This window comes from Heptranchias perlo, unplaced genomic scaffold (genome assembly GCF_035084215.1).
Source record: "Heptranchias perlo isolate sHepPer1 unplaced genomic scaffold, sHepPer1.hap1 HAP1_SCAFFOLD_65, whole genome shotgun sequence".
Lineage (NCBI taxonomy): Eukaryota > Metazoa > Chordata > Chondrichthyes > Hexanchiformes > Hexanchidae > Heptranchias > Heptranchias perlo.
Genome location: NW_027139677.1, coordinates 159407 through 181478, shown reverse-complemented (window position 1 = coordinate 181478; position 22072 = coordinate 159407). Strand labels below are relative to the sequence as shown.

Below are 22072 nucleotides of genomic sequence, written 5' to 3'. Positions count from 1 at the left end.
GGTGTATCCATCAGTACAAGTTCTTGGGATTTAAAAAATAAATTGTCGGACAGGCACATTGTTCATGTGTGAGAAAATATTCAACTTTACTTTCAATTAAAGGCAGTATTCTGATATTCAAAGCGTTTCCTGTTACACCGACTGCACATCAACATTGAAGGGGAAAACTGGATGATGTAATGTAGGGACAGTGATGTGGGACATGACGGGGTCACGGGGGAGGATTACCGCCAGTATAATTGGATCTACCTTTCAACACATTACCTCAGAGTATCACCATCCCGAGGACACATCCCCTTCCCACAGAGAATGGAATATCCAGTCATTTATAAAATAGAAGATATTTATTACCCATTTCTAGCAGCCTTTGGTGTTCCTGGTAAGTGATTCGACCCATTTGTTAATCGTGTCAATACCTGTTGACTGTTTTGTAGTTTTTGGCCGATGAAAGATTGCTCCAAACCTCCATTTGTTAAACAGCTGCTTGTTCTGTCTTACCTGTTTGAATTTCCTAATTTTGCACCATTTCTATATTGTAATATTTCATGTGCAACACAGCTTGGACTTTTATTTAGCTATTGTAATCTCTGTCTGCCCCGTGTGCTGGTGTCAGATCATAAATAAATGTTAACACGATCGTCTAGTCCCAAGCAAAGCGACTGGGTATAAATAATTCTTCACAGACTGATTCTCAACAATAATATTTTTAATGATTGTTAAAGTCCGCCCTGTTCTGAGGAGCAGGAGATATTTGCCTTCCCTAAATTACGATAACTGTCAGCAGAAGATGCAATAACAGAATGCAGTTTTTAAAGTCTGAACAAATTCACTTAATGATTATTATTGCTTTATAATTATCAGCAAATATCGATTTGTCGCGAAACTAAAAAGCTAAACGTGGTGTGAATTTTAATCATGTCCCGCTGGACTCAGTTTGGCGATTGAACTGATTCAAAGTGGAAGAAACGGCACAACACAAAATGTTGGTGTGATCCTGTGTGAATGGTGTTGGTGTGATCCTGTGAATGGTGTTGGTGTGATCCTGTGAATGGTGTTGGTGTGATCCTGTGAATGGTGTTGGTGCGATCCTGTGAATGGTGTTGGTGTGATCCTGTGAATGGTGTGGGTGTGATCCTGTGAATGGTGTGGGTGTGATCCTGTGAATGGTGTTGGTGTGATCCTGTGTGAATGGTGTTGGTGTGATCCTGTGTGAATGGTGTTGGTGTGATCCTGTGAATGGTGTTGGTGTGATCCTGTGTGAATGGTTTTGGTGTGATCCTGTGAATGTTGTTGGTGTGATCCTGTGAATGTTGTTGGTGTGATCCTGTGAATGGTGTTGGTGTGATCCTGTGAATGGTGTTGGTGTGATCCTGTGAATGGTGTTGGTGTGATCCTGTGAATGGTGTTGGTGTGATCCTGTGAATGGTGTTGGTGTGATCCTGTCAATGGTGTTGGTGTGATCCTGTGAATGTTGTTGGTGTGATCCTGTGAATGGTGTTGGTGTGATCCTGTGAATGGTGTTGGTGTGATCCTGTGAATGGTGTTGGTGTGATCCTGTCAATGGTGTTGGTGTGATCCTGTGTGAATGATGTTGGTGTGATCCTGTGAATGGTGTTGGTGTGATCCTGTGTGAATGGTTTTGGTGTGATCCTGTGAATGTTGTTGGTGTGATCCTGTGAATGGTGTTGGTGTGATCCTGTGAATGGTGTTGGTGTGATCCTGTGAATGGTGTTGGTGTGATCCTGTGAATGGTGTTGGTGTGATCCTGTGAATGGTGTTGGTATGATCCTGTGAATGGTGTGGGTGTGATCCTGTGAATGGTGTTGGTGTGATCCTGTGAATGGTGTTGGTGTGATCCTGTGAGTGGTGTTGGTGTGATCCTGTGTGAATGGTGTTGGTGTGATCCTGTGAATGGTGTTGGTGTGATCCTGTGAATGGTGTTGGTGTGATCCTGTGAATGGTGTTGGTGTGATCCTGTGAATTGTGTCGGTGTGATCCGGTGAATGGTGTTCGTGTGATCCTGTGAATGATGCTGGTGTGATCCTGTGAATGGTGTTGGTGTGATCCTGTGTGAATTGTGTCGGTGTGATCCTGTGAATGGTGTGGGTGTGATCCTGTGTGAATGGTGTTGCTGTGATCCTGTGAATGGTGTTGGTGTGATCCTGTGAATGGTGTTGGTGTGATCCTCTGTGAATGGTGTTTGTGTGATCATGTGTGAATGGTGTTGGTGTGATCCTGTGTGAATGGTGTTGATGTGATCCTGTGAATGGTGTTGATGTGATCCTGTGTGAATGGTGTTGGTGTGATCCTGTGAATGGTGTGGGTGTGATCCTGTGTGAATGTTGTTGGTGTGATCCTGTGAATGGTGTTGGTGTGATCCTGTGAATGGTGTTGGTGTGATCCTGTGAATGGTGTTGGTGTGATCCTGTGTGAATGGTGTTGGTGTGATCCTGTGAATGGTGTGGGTGTGATCCTGTGTGAATGTTGTTGGTGTGATCCTGTGAATGGTGTTGATGTGATCCTGTGTGAATGGTGTTGATGTGATCCTGTGAATGGTGTTGGTGTGATCCTGTGTGAATGGTGTTGATGTGATCCTGTGAATGGTGTTGGTGTGATCCTGTGAATGGTGTTGGTGTGATCCTGTGAATGGTGTTGGTGTGATCCTGTGAATGGTGTTGGTGTGATCCTGTGAATGGTGTTGGTTTGATCCTGTGTGAATGGTGTTGGTGTGAACCTGTGAATGGTGTTGGTGTGATCCTGTGAATGGTGTTGGTGTGATCCTGTGAATGGTGTTGATGTGATCCTGTGAATGGTGTTGATGTGATCCTGTGAATGGTGTTGGTGTGATCCTGTGTGAATGGTGTTGATGTGATCCTGTGAATGGTGTTGGTGTGATCCTGTGAATGGTGTTGGTGTGATCCTGTGTGAATGGTGTTGGTGTGATCCTGTGTGAATGGTGTTGGTGTGATCCTGTGAATGTTGTTGGTGTGATCCTGTGAATGGTGTTGGTGTGATCCTTTGAATGGTGTTGGTGTGATCCTGTGAATGGTGTTGGTTTGATCCTGTGTGAATGGTGTTGGTGTGAACCTGTGAATGGTGTTGGTGTGATCCTGTGAATGGTGTTGGTGTGATCCTGTGTGAATGGTGTTGGTGTGATCCTGTGAATGGTGTTGGTGTGATCCTGTGTGAATGGTGTTGGTGTGATCCTATGTGAATGGTGTTGGTGTGATCCTGTGTGAATGGTGTTGGTGTGATCCTGTGTGAATGGTGTTGGTGTGATCCTGTGTGAATGGTGTTGGTGTGATCCTGTGTGAATGGTGTTGGTGTGATCCTGTGAATGGTGTTGGTGTGATCCTGTGAATGGTGTTGGTGTGATCCTGTGTGAATGGTGTTGGTGTGATCCTGTGTGAATGGTGTTGGTGTGATCCTGTGAATGGTGTTTGTGTGATCCTGTGAATGGTGTTGGTGTGATCCTGTGTGAATGGTGTTGGTGTGATCCTGTGAATGGTGTTGGTGTGATCCTGTGTGAATGGTGTTGGTGTGATCCTGTGAATGGTGTTGGTGTGATCCTGTGTGAATGATGTTGGTGTGATCCTGTGAATGGTGTTGGTGTGATCCTGTGAATGGTGTTGGTGTGATCCTGTGAATGGTGTTGGTGTGATCCTGTGTGAATGTTGTTGGTGTGATCCTGTGAATGGTGTTGGTGTGATCCTATGTGAATGGTGTTGGTGTGATCCTGTGTGAATGGTGTTGGTGTGATCCTGTGAATGGTGTTGGTGTGATCCTGTGAATGGTGTTGGTGTGATCCTATGTGAATGGTGTTGGTGTGATCCTATGTGAATGGTGTTGGTGTGATCCTGTGAATGGTGTTGATGTGATCCTGTGAATGGTGTTGGTGTGATCCTGTGAATTGTGTTGGTGTGATCCTGTGAATGGTGTTGGTGTGATCCTGTGAATGGTGTTGGTGTGATCCTGTGTGAATGGTGTTGGTGTGATCCTGTGTGAATGGCGTTGGTGTGATCCTGTGAATGGTGTTGGTGTGATCCTGTGAATGGTGTTGGTGTGATCCTGTGAATGGTGTTGGTGTGATCCTGTGTGAATGGTGTTGGTGTGATCCTGTGAATGGTGTTGGTGTGATCCTGTGAATGGTGTTGGTGTGATCCTGTGAATGGTGTTGGTGTGATCCTGTGAATGGTGTTGGTGTGATCCTGTGTGAATGGTGTTGGTGTGATCCTGTGAATGGTGTTGGTGTGATCCTGTGTGAATGGTGTTGGTGTGATCCTGTGTGAATGGTGTTGGTGTGATCCTGTGTGAATGGTGTTGGTGTGATCCTGTGAATGGTGTTCGTGTGATCCTGTGAATGGTGTTGGTGTGATCCTGTGTGAATGGTGTTGGTGTGATCCTGTGAATGGTGTTGGTGTGATCCTGTGAATGGTGTTGGTGTGATCCTGTGAATGGTGTTGGTGTGATCCTGTGTGAATGGTGTTGGTGTGATCCTGTGAATGGTGTTGGTGTGATCCTGTGAATGGTGTTGGTGTGATCCTGTGAATGGTGTTGGTGTGATCCTGTGAATGGTGTTGGTGTGATCCTGTGAATGGTGTTGGTGTGATCCTGTGAATGGTGTTGGTGTGATCCTGTGAATGGTGTTGGTGTGATCCTGTGAATGTTGTTGGTGTGATCCTGTGTGAATGGTGTTGGTGTGATCCTGTGAATGGTGTGGGTGTGATCCTGTGAATGGTGTTGGTGTGATACTATGTGAATGGTGTTGGTGTGATCCTGTGTGAATGGTTTTGGTGTGATCCTGTGTGAATGATGTTGGTGTGATCCTGTGAATGGTGTTGGTGTGATCCTGTGTGAATGGTGTTGGTGTGATCCTGTGAATGGTGTTGGTGTGATCCTGTGTGAATGGTGTTGGTGTGATCCTGTGTGAATGGTGTTGGTGTGATCCTGTGAATGGTGTTGGTGTGATCCTGTGTGAATGGTGTTGGTGTGATCCTGTGTGAATGGTGTTGGTGTGATCCTGTGAATGGTGTTGGTGTGATCCTGTGTGAATGTTGTTGGTGTGATCCTGTGTGAATGGTGTTGGTGTGATCCTGTGAATGGTGTTGGTGTGATCCTGTGAATGGTGTTGGTGTGATCCTGTGAATGGTGTTGGTGTGATCCTGTGTGAATGGTGTTGGTGTGATCCTGTGTGAATGGTGTTGGTGTGATCCTGTCAATGGTGTTGGTGTGATCCTGTGAATGGTGTGGGTGTGATCCTGTGAATGATGTTGGTGTGATCCTGTGAATGGTGTTGGTGTGATCCTGTGTGAATGGTGTTGGTGTGATCCTGTGAATGGTGTGGGTGTGATCCTGTGTGAATGGTGTTGGTGTGATCCTGTGTGAATGGTGTTGGTGTGATCCTGTGAATGGTGTTGATGTGATCCTGTGAATGGTGTTGGTGTGATCCTGTGAATGGTGTGGGTGTGATCCTGTGAATGATGTTGCTGTGATCCTGTGAATGGTGTTGGTGTGATCCTGTGTGAATGGTGTTGGTGTGATCCTGTGTGAATGGTGTTGGTGTGATCCTGTGAATGGTGTTGGTGTGATCCTGTGTGAATGGTGTTGGTGTGATCCTGTGTGAATGGTGTTGGTGTGATCCTGTGAATGGTGTTGGTGTGATCCTGTGTGAATGGTGTTGGTGTGATCCTGTGTGAATGGTGTTGGTGTGATCCTGTGAATGGTGTTGGTGTGATCCTGTGAATGGTGTTGGTGTGATCCTGTGAATGGTGTTGGTGTGATCCTGTGAATGGTGTTGGTGTGATCCTGTGAATGTTGTTGGTGTGATCCTGTGAATGGTGTTGGTGTGATCCTGTGAATGGTGTTGGTGTGATCCTGTGTGAATGGTGTTGGTGTGATCCTGTGTGAATGGTGTTGGTGTGATCCTGTGTGAATGGTGTTGGTGTGATCCTGTGTGAATGGTGTTGGTGTGATCCTGTGAATGGTGTTGGTGTGATCCTGTGAATGGTGTTGGTGTGATCCTGTGTGAATGGTGTTGGTGTGATCCTGTGAATGGTCTTGGTGTGATCCTGTGTGAATGGTGTTGGTGTGATCCTGTATGAATGGTGTTGGTGTGATCCTGTGTGAATGATGTTGGTGTGATCCTGTGAATGGTGTTGGTGTGATCCTGTGAATGGTGTTGGTGTGATCCTGTGAATGTTGTTGGTGTGATCCTGTGAATGGTGTTGGTGTGATCCTGTGAATGGTGTTGGTGTGATCCTGTGAATGGTGTTGGTGTGATCCTGTGAATGGTGTTGGTGTGATCCTGTGAATGGTGTTGGTGTGATCCTGTGAATGGTGTTGGTGTGATCCTGTGTGAATGGTGTTGGTGTGATCCTGTGTGAATGGTGTTGGTGTGATCCTGTGAATGGTGTTGGTGTGATCCTGTGTGAATAGTGTTGGTGTGATCCTGTGTGAATGGTGTTGGTGTGATCCTGTGAATGGTGTTGGTGTGATCCTGTGTGAATGGTGTTGGTGTGATCCTGTGTGAATGGTGTTGGTGTGATCCTGTGAATGGTGTTGCTGTGATCCTGTGAATGGTGTTGGTGTGATCCTGTGAATGGTGTTGGTGTGATCCTGTGAATGTTGTTGGTGTGATCCTGTGTGAATGGTGTTGGTGTGATCCTGTGAATGGTGTGGGTGTGATCCTGTGAATGTTGTTGGTGTGATCCTGTGAATGGTGTAGGTGTGATCCTATGTGAATGGTGTTGGTGTGATCCTGTGTGAATGGTGTTTGTGTGATCCTGTGTGAATGATGTTGGTGTGATCCTGTGAATGGTGTTGGTGTGATCCTGTGTGAATGGTGTAGGTGTGATCCTGTGAATGGTGTTGGTGTGATCCTGTGTGAATGGTGTTGGTGTGATCCTGTGTGAATGGTGTTGGTGTGATCCTGTGAATGGTGTTGGTGTGATCCTGTGTGAATGGTGTTGGTGTGATCCTGTGTGAATGGTGTTGGTGTGATCCTGTGAATGGTGTTGGTGTGATCCTGTGTGAATGTTGTTGGTGTGATCCTGTGTGAATGGTGTTGGTGTGATCCTGTGAATGGTGTTGGTGTGATCCTGTGAATGGTGTTGGTGTCATCCTGTGAATGGTGTTGGTGTGATCCTGTGTGAATGGTGTTGGTGTGATCCTGTGTGAATGGTGTTGGTGTGATCCTGTCAATGGTGTTGGTGTGATCCTGTGAATGGTGTGGGTGTGATCCTGTGAATGATGTTGGTGTGATCCTGTGAATGGTGTTGGTGTGATCCTGTGTGAATGGTGTTGGTGTGATCCTGTGAATGGTGTGGGTGTGATCCTGTGTGAATGGTGTTGGTGTGATCCTGTGTGAATGGTGTTGGTGTGATCCTGTGAATGGTGTTGATGTGATCCTGTGAATGGTGTTGGTGTGATCCTGTGAATGGTGTGGGTGTGATCCTGTGAATGATGTTGGTGTGATCCTGTGAATGGTGTTGGTGTGATCCTGTGTGAATGGTGTTGGTGTGATCCTGTGTGAATGGTGTTGGTGTGATCCTGTGAATGGTGTTGGTGTGATCCTGTGTGAATGGTGTTGGTGTGATCCTGTGTGAATGGTGTTGGTGTGATCCTGTGAATGGTGTTGGTGTGATCCTGTGTGAATGGTGTTGGTGTGATCCTGTGTGAATGGTGTTGGTGTGATCCTGTGAATGGTGTTGGTGTGATCCTGTGAATGGTGTTGGTGTGATCCTGTGAATGGTGTTGGTGTGATCCTGTGAATGGTGTTGGTGTGATCCTGTGAATGTTGTTGGTGTGATCCTGTGAATGGTGTTGGTGTGATCCTGTGAATGGTGTTGGTGTGATTCTGTGTGAATGGTGTTGGTGTGATCCTGTGTGAATGGTGTTGGTGTGATCCTGTGTGAATGGTGTTGGTGTGATCCTGTGTGAATGGTGTTGGTGTGATCCTGTGAATGGTGTTGGTGTGATCCTGTGAATGGTGTTGGTGTGATCCTGTGTGAATGGTGTTGGTGTGATCCTGTGAATGGTCTTGGTGTGATCCTGTGTGAATGGTGTTGGTGTGATCCTGTGTGAATGGTGTTGGTGTGATCCTGTGTGAATGATGTTGGTGTGATCCTGTGAATGGTGTTGGTGTGATCCTGTGAATGGTGTTGGTGTGATCCTGTGAATGTTGTTGGTGTGATCCTGTGAATGGTGTTGGTGTGATCCTGTGAATGGTGTTGGTGTGATCCTGTGAATGGTGTTGGTGTGATCCTGTGAATGGTGTTGGTGTGATCCTGTGAATGGTGTTGGTGTGATCCTGTGAATGGTGTTGGTGTGATCCTGTGTGAATGGTGTTGGTGTGATCCTGTGTGAATGGTGTTGGTGTGATCCTGTGAATGGTGTTGGTGTGATCCTGTGTGAATAGTGTTGGTGTGATCCTGTGTGAATGGTGTTGGTGTGATCCTGTGAATGGTGTTGGTGTGATCCTGTGTGAATGGTGTTGGTGTGATCCTGTGTGAATGGTGTTGGTGTGATCCTGTGAATGGTGTTGCTGTGATCCTGTGAATGGTGTTGGTGTGATCCTGTGAATGGTGTTGGTGTGATCCTGTGTGAATGGTGTTGGTGTGATCCTGTGAATGGTGTTGGTGTGATCCTGTGAATGGTGTTGGTGTGATCCTGTGAATGGTGTTGGTGTGATCCTGTGTGAATGGTGTTGGTGTGATCCTGTGAATGGTGTTGGTGTGATCCTGTGAATGGTGTTGGTGTGATCCTGTGAATGGTGTTGGTGTGATCCTGTGTGAATGGTGTTGGTGTGATCCTGTGAATGGTGTTGGTGTGATCCTGTGAATGGTGTTGGTGTGATCCTGTGTGAATGGTGTTGGTGTGATCCTGTGTGAATGGTGTTGGTGTGATCCTGTGAATGGTGTTGGTGTGATCCTGTGTGAATGGTGTTGGTGTGATCCTGTGAATGGTGTTGGTGTGATCCTGTGTGAATGGTGTTGGTGTGATCCTGTGTGAATGGTGTTGGTGTGATCCTGTGAATGGTGTTGGTGTGATCCTGTGAATGGTGTTGGTGTGATCCTGTATGAATGGTGTTGGTGTGATCCTGTGAATGGTGTTGGTGTGATCCTGTGAATGGTGTTGGTGTGATCCTGTGAATGGTGTTGGTGTGATCCTGTGTGAATGGTGTTGGTGTGATCCTGTGAATGGTGTTGGTGTGATCCTCTGAATGGTGTTGGTGTGATCCTGTGAATGGTGTTGGTGTGATCCTGTGTGAATGGTGTTGGTGTGATCCTGTGAATGGTGTTGGTGTGATCCTGTGAATGGTGTTGGTGTGATCCTGTCAATGGTGTTGGTGTGATCCTGTGAATGGTGTTGGTGTGATCCTGTGAATGGTGTTGGTGTGATCCTGTGAATGGTGTTGGTGTGATCCTGTGTGAATGGTGTTGGTGTGATCCTGTGAATGGTGTTGGTGTGATCCTGTGAATGGTGTTGGTGTGATCCTGTGAATGGTGTTGGTGTGATCCTGTGTGAATGGTGTTGGTGTGATCCTGTGAATGGTGTTGGTGTGATCCTGTGAATGGTGTTGGTGTGATCCTGTGTGAATGGTGTTGGTGTGATCCTGTGAATGGTGTTGGTGTGATCCTGTGAATGGTGTTGGTGTGATCCTGTGAATGGTGTTGGTGTGATCCTGTGTGAATGGTGTTGGTGTGATCCTGTGAATGGTCTTGGTGTGATCCTGTGAATGGTGTTGGTGTGATCCTGTGAATGGTGTTGGTGTGATCCTGTGTGAATGGTGTTGGTGTGATCCTGTGTGAATGGTGTTGGTGTGATCCTGTGAATGGTGTTGGTGTGATCCTGTGAATGGTGTTGGTGTGATCCTGTGAATGATGTTGGTGTGATCCTGTGAATGGTGTTGGTGTGATCCTGTGAATGGTGTTGGTGTGATCCTGTGAATGGTGTTGGTGTGATCCTGTGTGAATGGTGTCGGTGTGATCCTGTGAATGGTGTTGGTGTGATCCTGTGAATGGTGTTGGTGTGATCCTGTGAATGGTGTTGGTGTGATCCTGTGAATGGTGTTGGTGTGATCCTGTGAATGGTGTTGGTGTGATCCTGTGAATGGTGTTGGTGTGATCCTGTGTGAATGGTGTTGGTGTGATCCTGTGAATGGTGTTGGTGTGATCCTGTGTGAATGGTGTTGGTGTGATCCTGTGAATGGTGTTGGTGTGATCCTGTGAATGGTGTTGGTGTGATCCTGTGTGAATGGTGTTGGTGTGATCCTGTGTGAATGGTGTTGGTGTGATCCTGTGAATGGTGTTGGTGTGATCCTGTGAATGGTGTTGGTGTGATCCTGTGAATGGTGTTGGTGTGATCCTGTGTGAATGGTGTTGGTGTGATCCTGTGAATGGTGTTGGTGTGATCCTGTGAATGGTGTTGGTGTGATCCTGTGAATGGTGTTGGTGTGATCCTGTGTGAATGGTGTTGGTGTGATCCTGTGAATGGTGTTGGTGTGATCCTGTGAATGGTGTTGGTGTGATCCTGTGTGAATGGTGTTGGTGTGATCCTGTGTGAATGGTGTTGGTGTGATCCTGTGAATGGTGTTGGTGTGATCCTGTGTGAATGGTGTTGGTGTGATCCTGTGAATGGTGTTGGTGTGATCCTGTGTGAATGGTGTTGGTGTGATCCTGTGTGAATGGTGTTGGTGTGATCCTGTGAATGGTGTTGGTGTGATCCTGTGAATGGTGTTGGTGTGATCCTGTGTGAATGGTGTTGGTGTGATCCTGTGAATGGTGTTGGTGTGATCCTGTGAATGGTGTTGGTGTGATCCTGTGAATGGTGTTGGTGTGATCCTGTGTGAATGGTGTTGGTGTGATCCTGTGAATGGTGTTGGTGTGATCCTCTGAATGGTTTTGGTGTGATCCTGTGAATGGTGTTGGTGTGATCCTGTGTGAATGGTGTTGGTGTGATCCTGTGAATGGTCTTGGTGTGATCCTGTGAATGGTGTTGGTGTGATCCTGTCAATGGTGTTGGTGTGATCCTGTGAATGGTGTTGGTGTGATCCTGTGAATGGTGTTGGTGTGATCCTGTGAATGGTGTTGGTGTGATCCTGTGTGAATGGTGTTGGTGTGATCCTGTGAATGGTGTTGGTGTGATCCTGTGAATGGTGTTGGTGTGATCCTGTGAATGGTGTTGGTGTGATCCTGTGTGAATGGTGTTGGTGTGATCCTGTGAATGGTGTTGGTGTGATCCTGTGAATGGTGTTGGTGTGATCCTGTGTGAATGGTGTTGGTGTGATCCTGTGAATGGTGTTGGTGTGATCCTGTGAATGGTGTTGGTGTGATCCTGTGAATGGTGTTGGTGTGATCCTGTGTGAATGGTGTTGGTGTGATCCTGTGAATGGTCTTGGTGTGATCCTGTGAATGGTGTTGGTGTGATCCTGTGAATGGTGTTGGTGTGATCCTGTGTGAATGGTGTTGGTGTGATCCTGTGTGAATGGTGTTGGTGTGATCCTGTGAATGGTGTTGGTGTGATCCTGTGAATGGTGTTGGTGTGATCCTGTGAATGATGTTGGTGTGATCCTGTGAATGGTGTTGGTGTGATCCTGTGAATGGTGTTGGTGTGATCCTGTGAATGGTGTTGGTGTGATCCTGTGTGAATGGTGTCGGTGTGATCCTGTGAATGGTGTTGGTGTGATCCTGTGAATGGTGTTGGTGTGATCCTGTGAATGGTGTTGGTGTGATCCTGTGAATGGTGTTGGTGTGATCCTGTGAATGGTGTTGGTGTGATCCTGTGAATGGTGTTGGTGTGATCCTGTGTGAATGGTGTTGGTGTGATCCTGTGAATGGTGTTGGTGTGATCCTGTGTGAATGGTGTTGGTGTGATCCTGTGAATGGTGTTGGTGTGATCCTGTGAATGGTGTTGGTGTGATCCTGTGTGAATGGTGTTGGTGTGATCCTGTGTGAATGGTGTTGGTGTGATCCTGTGAATGGTGTTGGTGTGATCCTGTGAATGGTGTTGGTGTGATCCTGTGTGAATGTTGTTGGTGTGATCCTGTGAATGGTGTCGGTGTGATCCTGTGAATGGTGTTGGTGTGATCCTGTGTGAATGGTGTTGGTGTGATCCTGTGAATGGTGTTGGTGTGATCCTGTGAATGGTGTTGGTGTGATCCTGTGTGAATGGTGTTGATGTGATCCTGTGAATGGTGTTGGTGTGATCCTGTGAATGGTGTTGGTGTGATCCTGTGAATGGTGTTGGTGTGATCCTGTGTGAATGGTGTTGATGTGATCCTGTGAATGGTGTTGGTGTGATCCTGTGTGAATGGTGTTGGTGTGATCCTGTGAATGGTGTTGGTGTGATCATGTGTGAATGGTGTTGGTGTGATACTGTGAATGGTGTTGGTGTGATCCTGTGAATGGTGTTGGTGTGATCCTGTGTGAATGGTGTTGGTGTGATCCTGTGTGAATGGTGTTGGTGTGATCCTGTGAATGGTGTTGGTGTGATCCTGTGTGAATGGTGTTGGTGTGATCCTGTGAATGGTGTTGGTGTGATCCTGTGTGAATGGTGTTGGTGTGATCCTGTGAATGATGTTGGTGTGATCCTGTGTGAATGGTGTTGGTGTGATCCTGTGAATGGTGTTGGTGTGATCCTGTGTGAATGGTGTTGGTGTGATCCTGTGAATGGTGTTGGTGTGATCCTGTGAATGGTGTTGGTGTGATCCTGTGTGAATGGTGTTGGTGTGATCCTGTGAATGGTGTTGGTGTGATCCTGTGTGAATGATGTTGGTGTGATCCTGTGAATGGTGTTGGTGTGATCCTGTGAATGGTGTTGGTGTGATCCTGTGTGAATGGTGTTGGTGTGATCCTGTGAATGGTGTTGGTGTGATCCTGTGAATGGTGTTGGTGTGATCCTGTGTGAATGGTGTTGGTGTGATCCTGTGTGAATGGTGTTGGTGTGATCCTGTGAATGGTGTTGGTGTGATCCTGTGAATGGTGTTGGTGTGATCCTGTGTGAATGGTGTTGGTGTGATCCTGTGAATGGTGTTGGTGTGATCCTGTGTGAATGGTGTTGGTGTGATCCTGTGTGAATGGTGTTGGTGTGATCCTGTGAATGGTGTGGGTGTGATCCTGTGAATGGTGTTGGTGTGATCCTGTGTGAATGGTGTTGGTGTGATCCTGTGTGAATGGTGTTGGTGTGATCCTGTGAATGGTGTTGGTGTGATCCTGTGTGAATGGTGTTGGTGTGATCCTGTGAATGGTGTTGGTGTGATCCTGTGTGAATGATGTTGGTGTGATCCTGTGAATGGTGTTGGTGTGATCCTGTGTGAATGATGTTGGTGTGATCCTGTGAATGGTGTGGGTGTGATCCTGTGAATGGTGTTGGTGTGATCCTGTGTGAATGGTGTTGGTGTGATCCTGTGTGAATGGTGTTGGTGTGATCCTGTGAATGGTGTTGGTGTGATCCTGTGAATGGTGTTGGTGTGACCCTGTGTGAATGGTGTTGGTGTGATCCTGTGAATGGTGTTGGTGTGATCCTGTGTGAATGGTGTTGGTGTGATCCTGTGTGAATGGTGTTGGTGTGATCCTGTGAATGGTGTTGGTGTGATCCTGTGAATGGTGTTGGTGTGATCCTGTGTGAATGGTGTTGGTGTGATCCTGTGAATGGTGTTGGTGTGATCCTGTGAATGGTGTTGGTGTGATCATGTGTGAATGGTGTTGGTGTGATCCTGTGAATGGTGTTGGTGTGATCCTGTGAATGGTGTTGGTGTGATCCTGTGAATGGTGTTGGTGTGATCCTGTGTGAATGGTGTTGGTGTGATCCTGTGTGAATGGTGTTGGTGTGATCCTGTGAATCGTGTTGGTGTGATCCTGTGAATGGTGTTGGTGTGATCCTGTGTGAATGGTGTTGGTGTGATCCTGTGTGAATGGTGTTGGTGTGATCCTGTGAATGGTGTTGGTGTGATCCTGTGAATGGTGTTGGTGTGATCCTGTGAATGGTGTTGGTGTGATCCTGTGAATGGTGTTGGTGTGATCCTGTGTGAATGGTGTTGGTGTGATCCTGTGAATGGTGTTGGTGTGATCCTGTGTGAATGGTGTTGGTGTGATCCTGTGAATGGTGTTGGTGTGATCCTGTGTGAATGGTGTTGGTGTGATCCTGTGAATGGTGTTGAGGTGATCCTGTGAATGGTGTTGGTGTGATCCTGTGAATGGTGTTGATGTGATCCTGTGAATGGTGTTGGTGTGATCCTGTGAATGGTGTTGGTGTGATCCTGTGTGAATGGTGTTGGTGTGATCCTGTGAATGGTGTTGGTGTGATCCTGTGAATGGTGTTGGTGTGATCCTGTGTGAATGGTGTTGGTGTGATCCTGTGAATGGTGTTGGTGTGATCCTGTGAATGGTGTTGGTGTGATCCTGTGAATGGTGTTGGTGTGATCCTGTGTGAGTGGTGTTGGTGTGATCCTGTGAATGGTGTTGGTGTGATCCTGTGTGAATGGTGTTGGTGTGATCCTGTGTGAATGGTGTTGGTGTGATCCTGTGAATGGTGTTGGTGTGATCCTGTGAATGGTGTTGGTGTGATCCTGTGAATGGTGTTGGTGTGATCCTGTGAATGGTGTTGGTGTGATCCTGTGTGAATGGTGTTGGTGTGATCCTGTGAATGGTGTTGGTGTGATCCTGTGAATGGTGTTGGTGTGATCCTGTGTGAATGGTGTTGGTGTGATCCTGTGTGAATGGTGTTGGTGTGATCCTGTGAATGGTGTTGGTGTGATCCTGTGAATGGTGTTGGTGTGATCCTGTGTGAATGGTGTTGGTGTGATCCTGTGAATGGTGTTGGTGTGATCCTGTGTGAATGGTGTTGGTGTGATCCTGTGTGAATGGTGTTGGTGTGATCCTGTGAATGGTGTGGGTGTGATCCTGTGAATGGTGTTGGTGTGATCCTGTGTGAATGGTGTTGGTGTGATCCTGTGTGAATGGTGTTGGTGTGATCCTGTGAATGGTGTTGGTGTGATCCTGTGTGAATGGTGTTGGTGTGATCCTGTGAATGGTGTTGGTGTGATCCTGTGTGAATGATGTTGGTGTGATCCTGTGAATGGTGTTGGTGTGATCCTGTGTGAATGATGTTGGTGTGATCCTGTGAATGGTGTGGGTGTGATCCTGTGAATGGTGTTGGTGTGATCCTGTGTGAATGGTGTTGGTGTGATCCTGTGTGAATGGTGTTGGTGTGATCCTGTGAATGGTGTTGGTGTGATCCTGTGAATGGTGTTGGTGTGACCCTGTGTGAATGGTGTTGGTGTGATCCTGTGAATGGTGTTGGTGTGATCCTGTGTGAATGGTGTTGGTGTGATCCTGTGTGAATGGTGTTGGTGTGATCCTGTGAATGGTGTTGGTGTGATCCTGTGAATGGTGTTGGTGTGATCCTGTGTGAATGGTGTTGGTGTGATCCTGTGAATGGTGTTGGTGTGATCCTGTGAATGGTGTTGGTGTGATCATGTGTGAATGGTGTTGGTGTGATCCTGTGAATGGTGTTGGTGTGATCCTGTGAATGGTGTTGGTGTGATCCTGTGAATGGTGTTGGTGTGATCCTGTGTGAATGGTGTTGGTGTGATCCTGTGTGAATGGTGTTGGTGTGATCCTGTGAATGGTGTTGGTGTGATCCTGTGAATGGTGTTGGTGTGATCCTGTGTGAATGGTGTTGGTGTGATCCTGTGTGAATGGTGTTGGTGTGATCCTGTGAATGGTGTTGGTGTGATCCTGTGAATGGTGTTGGTGTGATCCTGTGAATGGTGTTGGTGTGATCCTGTGAATGGTGTTGGTGTGATCCTGTGTGAATGGTGTTGGTGTGATCCTGTGAATGGTGTTGGTGTGATCCTGTGTGAATGGTGTTGGTGTGATCCTGTGAATGGTGTTGGTGTGATCCTGTGTGAATGGTGTTGGTGTGATCCTGTGAATGGTGTTGAGGTGATCCTGTGAATGGTGTTGGTGTGATCCTGTGAATGGTGTTGATGTGATCCTGTGAATGGTGTTGGTGTGATCCTGTGAATGGTGTTGGTGTGATCCTGTGTGAATGGTGTTGGTGTGATCCTGTGAATGGTGTTGGTGTGATCCTGTGAATGGTGTTGGTGTGATCCTGTGTGAATGGTGTTGGTGTGATCCTGTGAATGGTGTTGGTGTGATCCTGTGAATGGTGTTGGTGTGATCCTGTGAGTGGTGTTGGTGTGATCCTGTGTGAGTGGTGTTGGTGTGATCCTGTGAATGGTGTTGGTGTGATCCTGTGTGAATGGTGTTGGTGTGATCCTGTGTGAATGGTGTTGGTGTGATCCTGTGAATGGTGTTGGTGTGATCCTGTGAATGGTGTTGGTGTGATCCTGTGAATGGTGTTGGTGTGATCCTGTGAATGGTGTTGGTGTGATCCTGTGAATGGTGTTGGTGTGATCCTGTGTGAATGGTGTTGGTGTGATCCTGTGTGAATGGTGTTGGTGTGATCCTGTGAATGGTGTTGGTGTGATCCTGTGTGAATGGTGTTGGTGTGATCCTGTGTGAATGTTGTTGGTGTGATCCTGTGAATGGTGTTGGTGTGATCCTGTGAATGGTGTTGGTGTGATCCTGTGTGAATGGTGTTGGTGTGATCCTGTGAATGGTGTTGGTGTGATCCTGTGAATGGTGTTGGTGTGATCCTGTGAATGGTGTTGGTGTGATCCTGTGAATGGTGTTGGTGTGATCCTGTGAATGGTGTTGGTGTGATCCTGTGTGAATGGTGTTGGTGTGATCCTGTGTGAATGGTGTTGGTGTGATCCTGTGTGAATGTTGTTGGTGTGATCCTGTGAATGGTGTTGGTGTGATCCTATGTGAATGGTGTTGGTGTGATCCTGTGTGAATGGTGTTGGTGTGATCCTGTGTGAATGTTGTAGGTGTGATCCTGTGAATGGTGTTGGTGTGATCCTGTGAATGGTGTTGGTGTGATCCTGTGAATGGTGTTGGTGTGATCCTGTGAATGGTGTTGGTGTGATCCTGTGAATGGTGTTGGTGTGATCCTGTGAATGGTGTGGGTGTGATCCTGTGAATGGTGTTGGTGTGATCCTGTGAATGGTGTTGGTGTGATCCTGTGTGAATGGTGTTGGTGTGATCCTGTGAATGGTGTTGGTGTGATCCTATGTGAATGTTGTTGGTGTGATCCTGTGAATGGTGTTGGTGTGATCCTGTGAATGGTGTTGGTGTGATCCTGTGTGAATGGTGTTGATGTGATCCTATGTGAATTGCGTTGGTGTGATCCTGTGAATTGTGTTGGTGTGATCCTGTGAATTGTGTTGGTGTGATCCTGTGAATGGTGTTGGTGTGATCATGTGAATGGTGTTGGTGTGATCCTATGTGAATTGTGTTGGTGTGATCCTGTGAATTGTGTTGGTGTGATCCTGTGAATGTTGTTGGTGTGATCCTGTGAATGGTGTTGGTGTGATCCTGTGAATGGTGTTGGTGTGATCCTGTGTGAATGGTGATGGTGTGATCCTGTGAATTGTGTTGGTGTGATCCTGTGAATGGTGTTGGTGTGATCCTGTGTGAATGGTGTTGGTGTGATCCTATGTGAATGGTGTTGGTGTGATCCTGTGAATGGTGTTGGTGTGATCCTGTGAATGGTGTTGGTGTGATCCTGTGAATTGTGTTGGTGTGATCCTGTGAATGGTGTTGGTGTGATCCTGTGTGAATGGTGTTGGTGTGATCCTATGTGAATGGTGTTGGTGTGATCCTGTGAATGGTGTTGTTGTGATCCTGTGAATGGTGTTGGTGTGATCCTGTGAATGGTGTTGGTGTGATCCTGTGTGAATGGTGTTGGTGTGATCCTGTGAATGGTGTTGGTGTGATCCTGTGAATGGTGTTGATGTGATCCTGTGTGAATGGTGTTGGTGTGATCCTGTGTGAATGGTGTTGGTGTGATCCTATGTGAATGGTGTTGGTGTGATCCTGTGTGAATGGTGTTGATGTGATCCTGTGAATGTTGTTGGTGTGATCCTGTGAATGGTGTTGGTGTGATCCTGTGTGAATGGTGTTGGTGTGATCCTGTGAATGGTGTTGGTGTGATCCTGTGAATGTTGTTGGTGTGATCCTGTGTGAATGGTGTTGGTGTGATCCTGTGAATGGTGTTGGTGTGATCCTGTGAATGGTGTTGGTGTGATCCTGTGAATGGTGTTGGTGTGATCCTGTGTGAATGGTGTTGGTGTGATCCTGTGTGAATGGTGTTGATGTGATCCTGTGAATGGTGTTGGTGTGATCCTGTGAATGGTGTTGGTGTGATCCTGTGAATGGTGTTGGTGTGATCATGTGAATGGTGTTGGTGTGATCCTGTGTGAATGTTGTTGGTGTGATCCTGTGAATGTTGTTGGTGTGATCCTGTGAATGGTGTTGGTGTGATCCTGTGAATGGTGTTGGTGTGATCCTGTGTTAATGGTGTTGGTGTGATCCTGTGAATGGTGTTGGTGTGATCCTGTGAATGGTGTTGGTGTGATCCTGTGAATGGTGTTGGTGTGATCCTGTGAATTATGTGGGTGTGATCCTGTGAATGGTGTTGGTGTGATCCTGTGAATGGTGTCGGTGTGATCCTGTGAATGGTGTTGGTGTGATCCTGTGTGAATGGTGTTGATGCGATCCTGTGAATGGTGTGGGTGTGATCCTGTGAATGGTGTTGGTGTGATCCTGTGAATGGTGTTGGTGTGATCCTGTGAATGGTGTGGGTGTGATCCTGTGTGAATGGTGTTGGTGTGATCCTGTGTGAATTGTGTCGGTGTGATCCTGTGAATTTTGTGGGTGTGATCCTGTGTGAATGGTGTTGGTGTGATCCTGTGAATGGTGTTGGTGTGATCCTGTGAATGGTGTTGGTGTGATCCTGTGTGAATTGTGTCGGTGTGATCCTGTGAATGGTGTTCGTGTGATCCTGTGAATGATGCTGGTGTGATCCTGTGAATGGTGTTGGTGTGATCCTGTGTGAATTGTGTCGGTGTGATCCTGTCAATGGTGTTGGTGTGATCCTGTGTGAATGGTGTTGGTGTGATCCTGTGAATGGTGTTGGTGTGATCCTGTGTGAATGGTGTTTGTGTGATCCTGTGTGAATGGTGTTGGTGTGATCCTGTGTGAATGGTGTTGGTGTGATCCTGTGTGAATGGTGTTGGTGTGATCCTGTGTGAATGGTGTTGGTGTGATCCTGTGAATGGTGTTGTTGTGATCCTGTGTGAATGGTGTTGGTGTGATCCTGTGAATGGTGTTGGTGTGATCCTGTGAATGGTGTTGGTGTGATCCTGTGAATGGTGTTGGTGTGATCCTGTGAATGGTGTTGGTGTGATCCTGTGAATGGTGTTGGTGTGATCCTGTGAATGGTGTTGGTGTGATCCTGTGAGAATGGTGTTGGTGTGATCCTGTGAATGGTGTTGGTGTGATCCTGTGTGAATTGTGTTGGTGTGATCCTGTGTGAATGGTGTTGGTGTGATCCTGTGAATGGTGTTGGTGTGATCCTGTGAATGGTGTTGGTGTGATCCTGTGAATGGTGTTGGTGTGATCCTGTGAATGGTGTTGGTGTGATCCTGTGAATGGTGTTGGTGTGATCCTGTGTGAATGGTGTTGGTGTGATCCTGTGTGAATGGTGTTGGTGTGATCCTGTGAATGGTGTTGGTGTGATCCTGTGAATGGTGTTGGTGTGATCCTGTGTGAATGGTGTTGGTGTGATCCTGTGTGAATGGTGTTGGTGTGATCCTGTGAATGGTGTTGGTGTGATCCTGTGAATGGTGTTGGTGTGATCCTGTGAATGGTGTTGGTGTGATCCTGTGAATGGTGTTGGTGTGATCCTGTGTGAATGGTGTTGGTGTGATCCTGTGAATGGTGTTGGTGTGATCCTGTGTGAAAGGTGTTGGTGTGATCCTGTGAATGGTGTTGGTGTGATCCTGTGTGAATGGTGTTGGTGTGATCCTGTGAATGGTGTTGAGGTGATCCTGTGAATGGTGTTGGTGTGATCCTGTGAATGGTGTTGATGTGATCCTGTGAATGGTGTTGGTGTGATCCTGTGAATGGTGTTGGTGTGATCCTGTGTGAATGGTGTTGGTGTGATCCTGTGAATGGTGTTGGTGTGATCCTGTGAATGGTGTTGGTGTGATCCTGTGTGAATGGTGTTGGTGTGATCCTGTGAATGGTGTTGGTGTGATCCTGTGAATGGTGTTGGTGTGATCCTGTGAATGGTGTTGGTGTGATCCTGTGTGAGTGGTGTTGGTGTGATCCTGTGAATGGTGTTGGTGTGATCCTGTGTGAATGGTGTTGGTGTGATCCTGTGTGAATGGTGTTGGTGTGATCCTGTGAATGGTGTTGGTGTGATCCTGTGAATGGTGTTGGTGTGATCCTGTGAATGGTGTTGGTGTGATCCTGTGAATGGTGTTGGTGTGATCCTGTGTGAATGGTGTTGGTGTGATCCTGTGTGAATGGTGTTGGTGTGATCCTGTGAATGGTGTTGGTGTGATCCTGTGTGAATGGTGTTGGTGTGATCCTGTGTGAATGTTGTTGGTGTGATCCTGTGAATGGTGTTGGTGTGATCCTGTGAATGGTGTTGGTGTGATCCTGTGTGAATGGTGTTGGTGTGATCCTGTGAATGGTGTTGGTGTGATCCTGTGAATGGTGTTGGTGTGATCCTGTGAATGGTGTTGGTGTGATCCTGTGAATGGTGTTGGTGTGATCCTGTGAATGGTGTTGGTGTGATCCTGTGTGAATGGTGTTGGTGTGATCCTGTGTGAATGGTGTTGGTGTGATCCTGTGTGAATGTTGTTGGTGTGATCCTGTGAATGGTGTTGGTGTGATCCTATGTGAATGGTGTTGGTGTGATCCTGTGTGAATGGTGTTGGTGTGATCCTGTGTGAATGTTGTAGGTGTGATCCTGTGAATGGTGTTGGTGTGATCCTGTGAATGGTGTTGGTGTGATCCTGTGAATGGTGTTGGTGTGATCCTGTGAATGGTGTTGGTGTGATCCTGTGAATGGTGTTGGTGTGATCCTGTGAATGGTGTGGGTGTGATCCTGTGAATGGTGTTGGTGTGATCCTGTGAATGGTGTTGGTGTGATCCTGTGTGAATGGTGTTGGTGTGATCCTGTGAATGGTGTTGGTGTGATCCTATGTGAATGTTGTTGGTGTGATCCTGTGAATGGTGTTGGTGTGATCCTGTGAATGGTGTTGGTGTGATCCTGTGTGAATGGTGTTGATGTGATCCTATGTGAATTGTGTTGGTGTGATCCTGTGAATTGTGTTGGTGTGATCCTGTGAATTGTGTTGGTGTGATCCTGTGAATGGTGTTGGTGTGATCATGTGAATGGTGTTGGTGTGATCCTATGTGAATTGTGTTGGTGTGATCCTGTGAATTGTGTTGGTGTGATCCTGTGAATGTTGTTGGTGTGATCCTGTGAATGGTGTTGGTGTGATCCTGTGAATGGTGTTGGTGTGATCCTGTGTGAATGGTGATGGTGTGATCCTGTGAATTGTGTTGGTGTGATCCTGTGAATGGTGTTGGTGTGATCCTGTGTGAATGGTGTTGGTGTGATCCTATGTGAATGGTGTTGGTGTGATCCTGTGAATGGTGTTGGTGTGATCCTGTGAATGGTGTTGGTGTGATCCTGTGAATTGTGTTGGTGTGATCCTGTGAATGGTGTTGGTGTGATCCTGTGTGAATGGTGTTGGTGTGATCCTATGTGAATGGTGTTGGTGTGATCCTGTGAATGGTGTTGTTGTGATCCTGTGAATGGTGTTGGTGTGATCCTGTGAATGGTGTTGGTGTGATCCTGTGTGAATGGTGTTGGTGTGATCCTGTGAATGGTGTTGGTGTGATCCTGTGAATGGTGTTGATGTGATCCTGTGTGAATGGTGTTGGTGTGATCCTGTGTGAATGGTGTTGGTGTGATCCTATGTGAATGGTGTTGGTGTGATCCTGTGTGAATGGTGTTGATGTGATCCTGTGAATGGTGTTGGTGTGATCCTGTGAATGGTGTTGGTGTGATCCTGTGTGAATGGTGTTGGTGTGATCCTGTGAATGGTGTTGGTGTGATCCTGTGAATGTTGTTGGTGTGATCCTGT

The 22072-nt window shown here is 47.0% G+C and overlaps 1 protein-coding gene across 1 annotated transcript in view; it reads left to right on the top strand.

Annotated features, from left to right (window-relative positions):
• Positions 1-309: 309 nt before the first annotated feature.
• Positions 310-22072, top strand: part of LOC137318095 (probable G-protein coupled receptor 139) — a 51394-nt gene continuing 29631 nt past the window's right edge. The window contains exon 1 of the mRNA XM_067981070.1: positions 310-379. Within this exon, the coding sequence (XP_067837171.1) occupies positions 310-379 (70 nt within the window). The remainder of the gene's footprint in view (positions 380-22072) is intronic.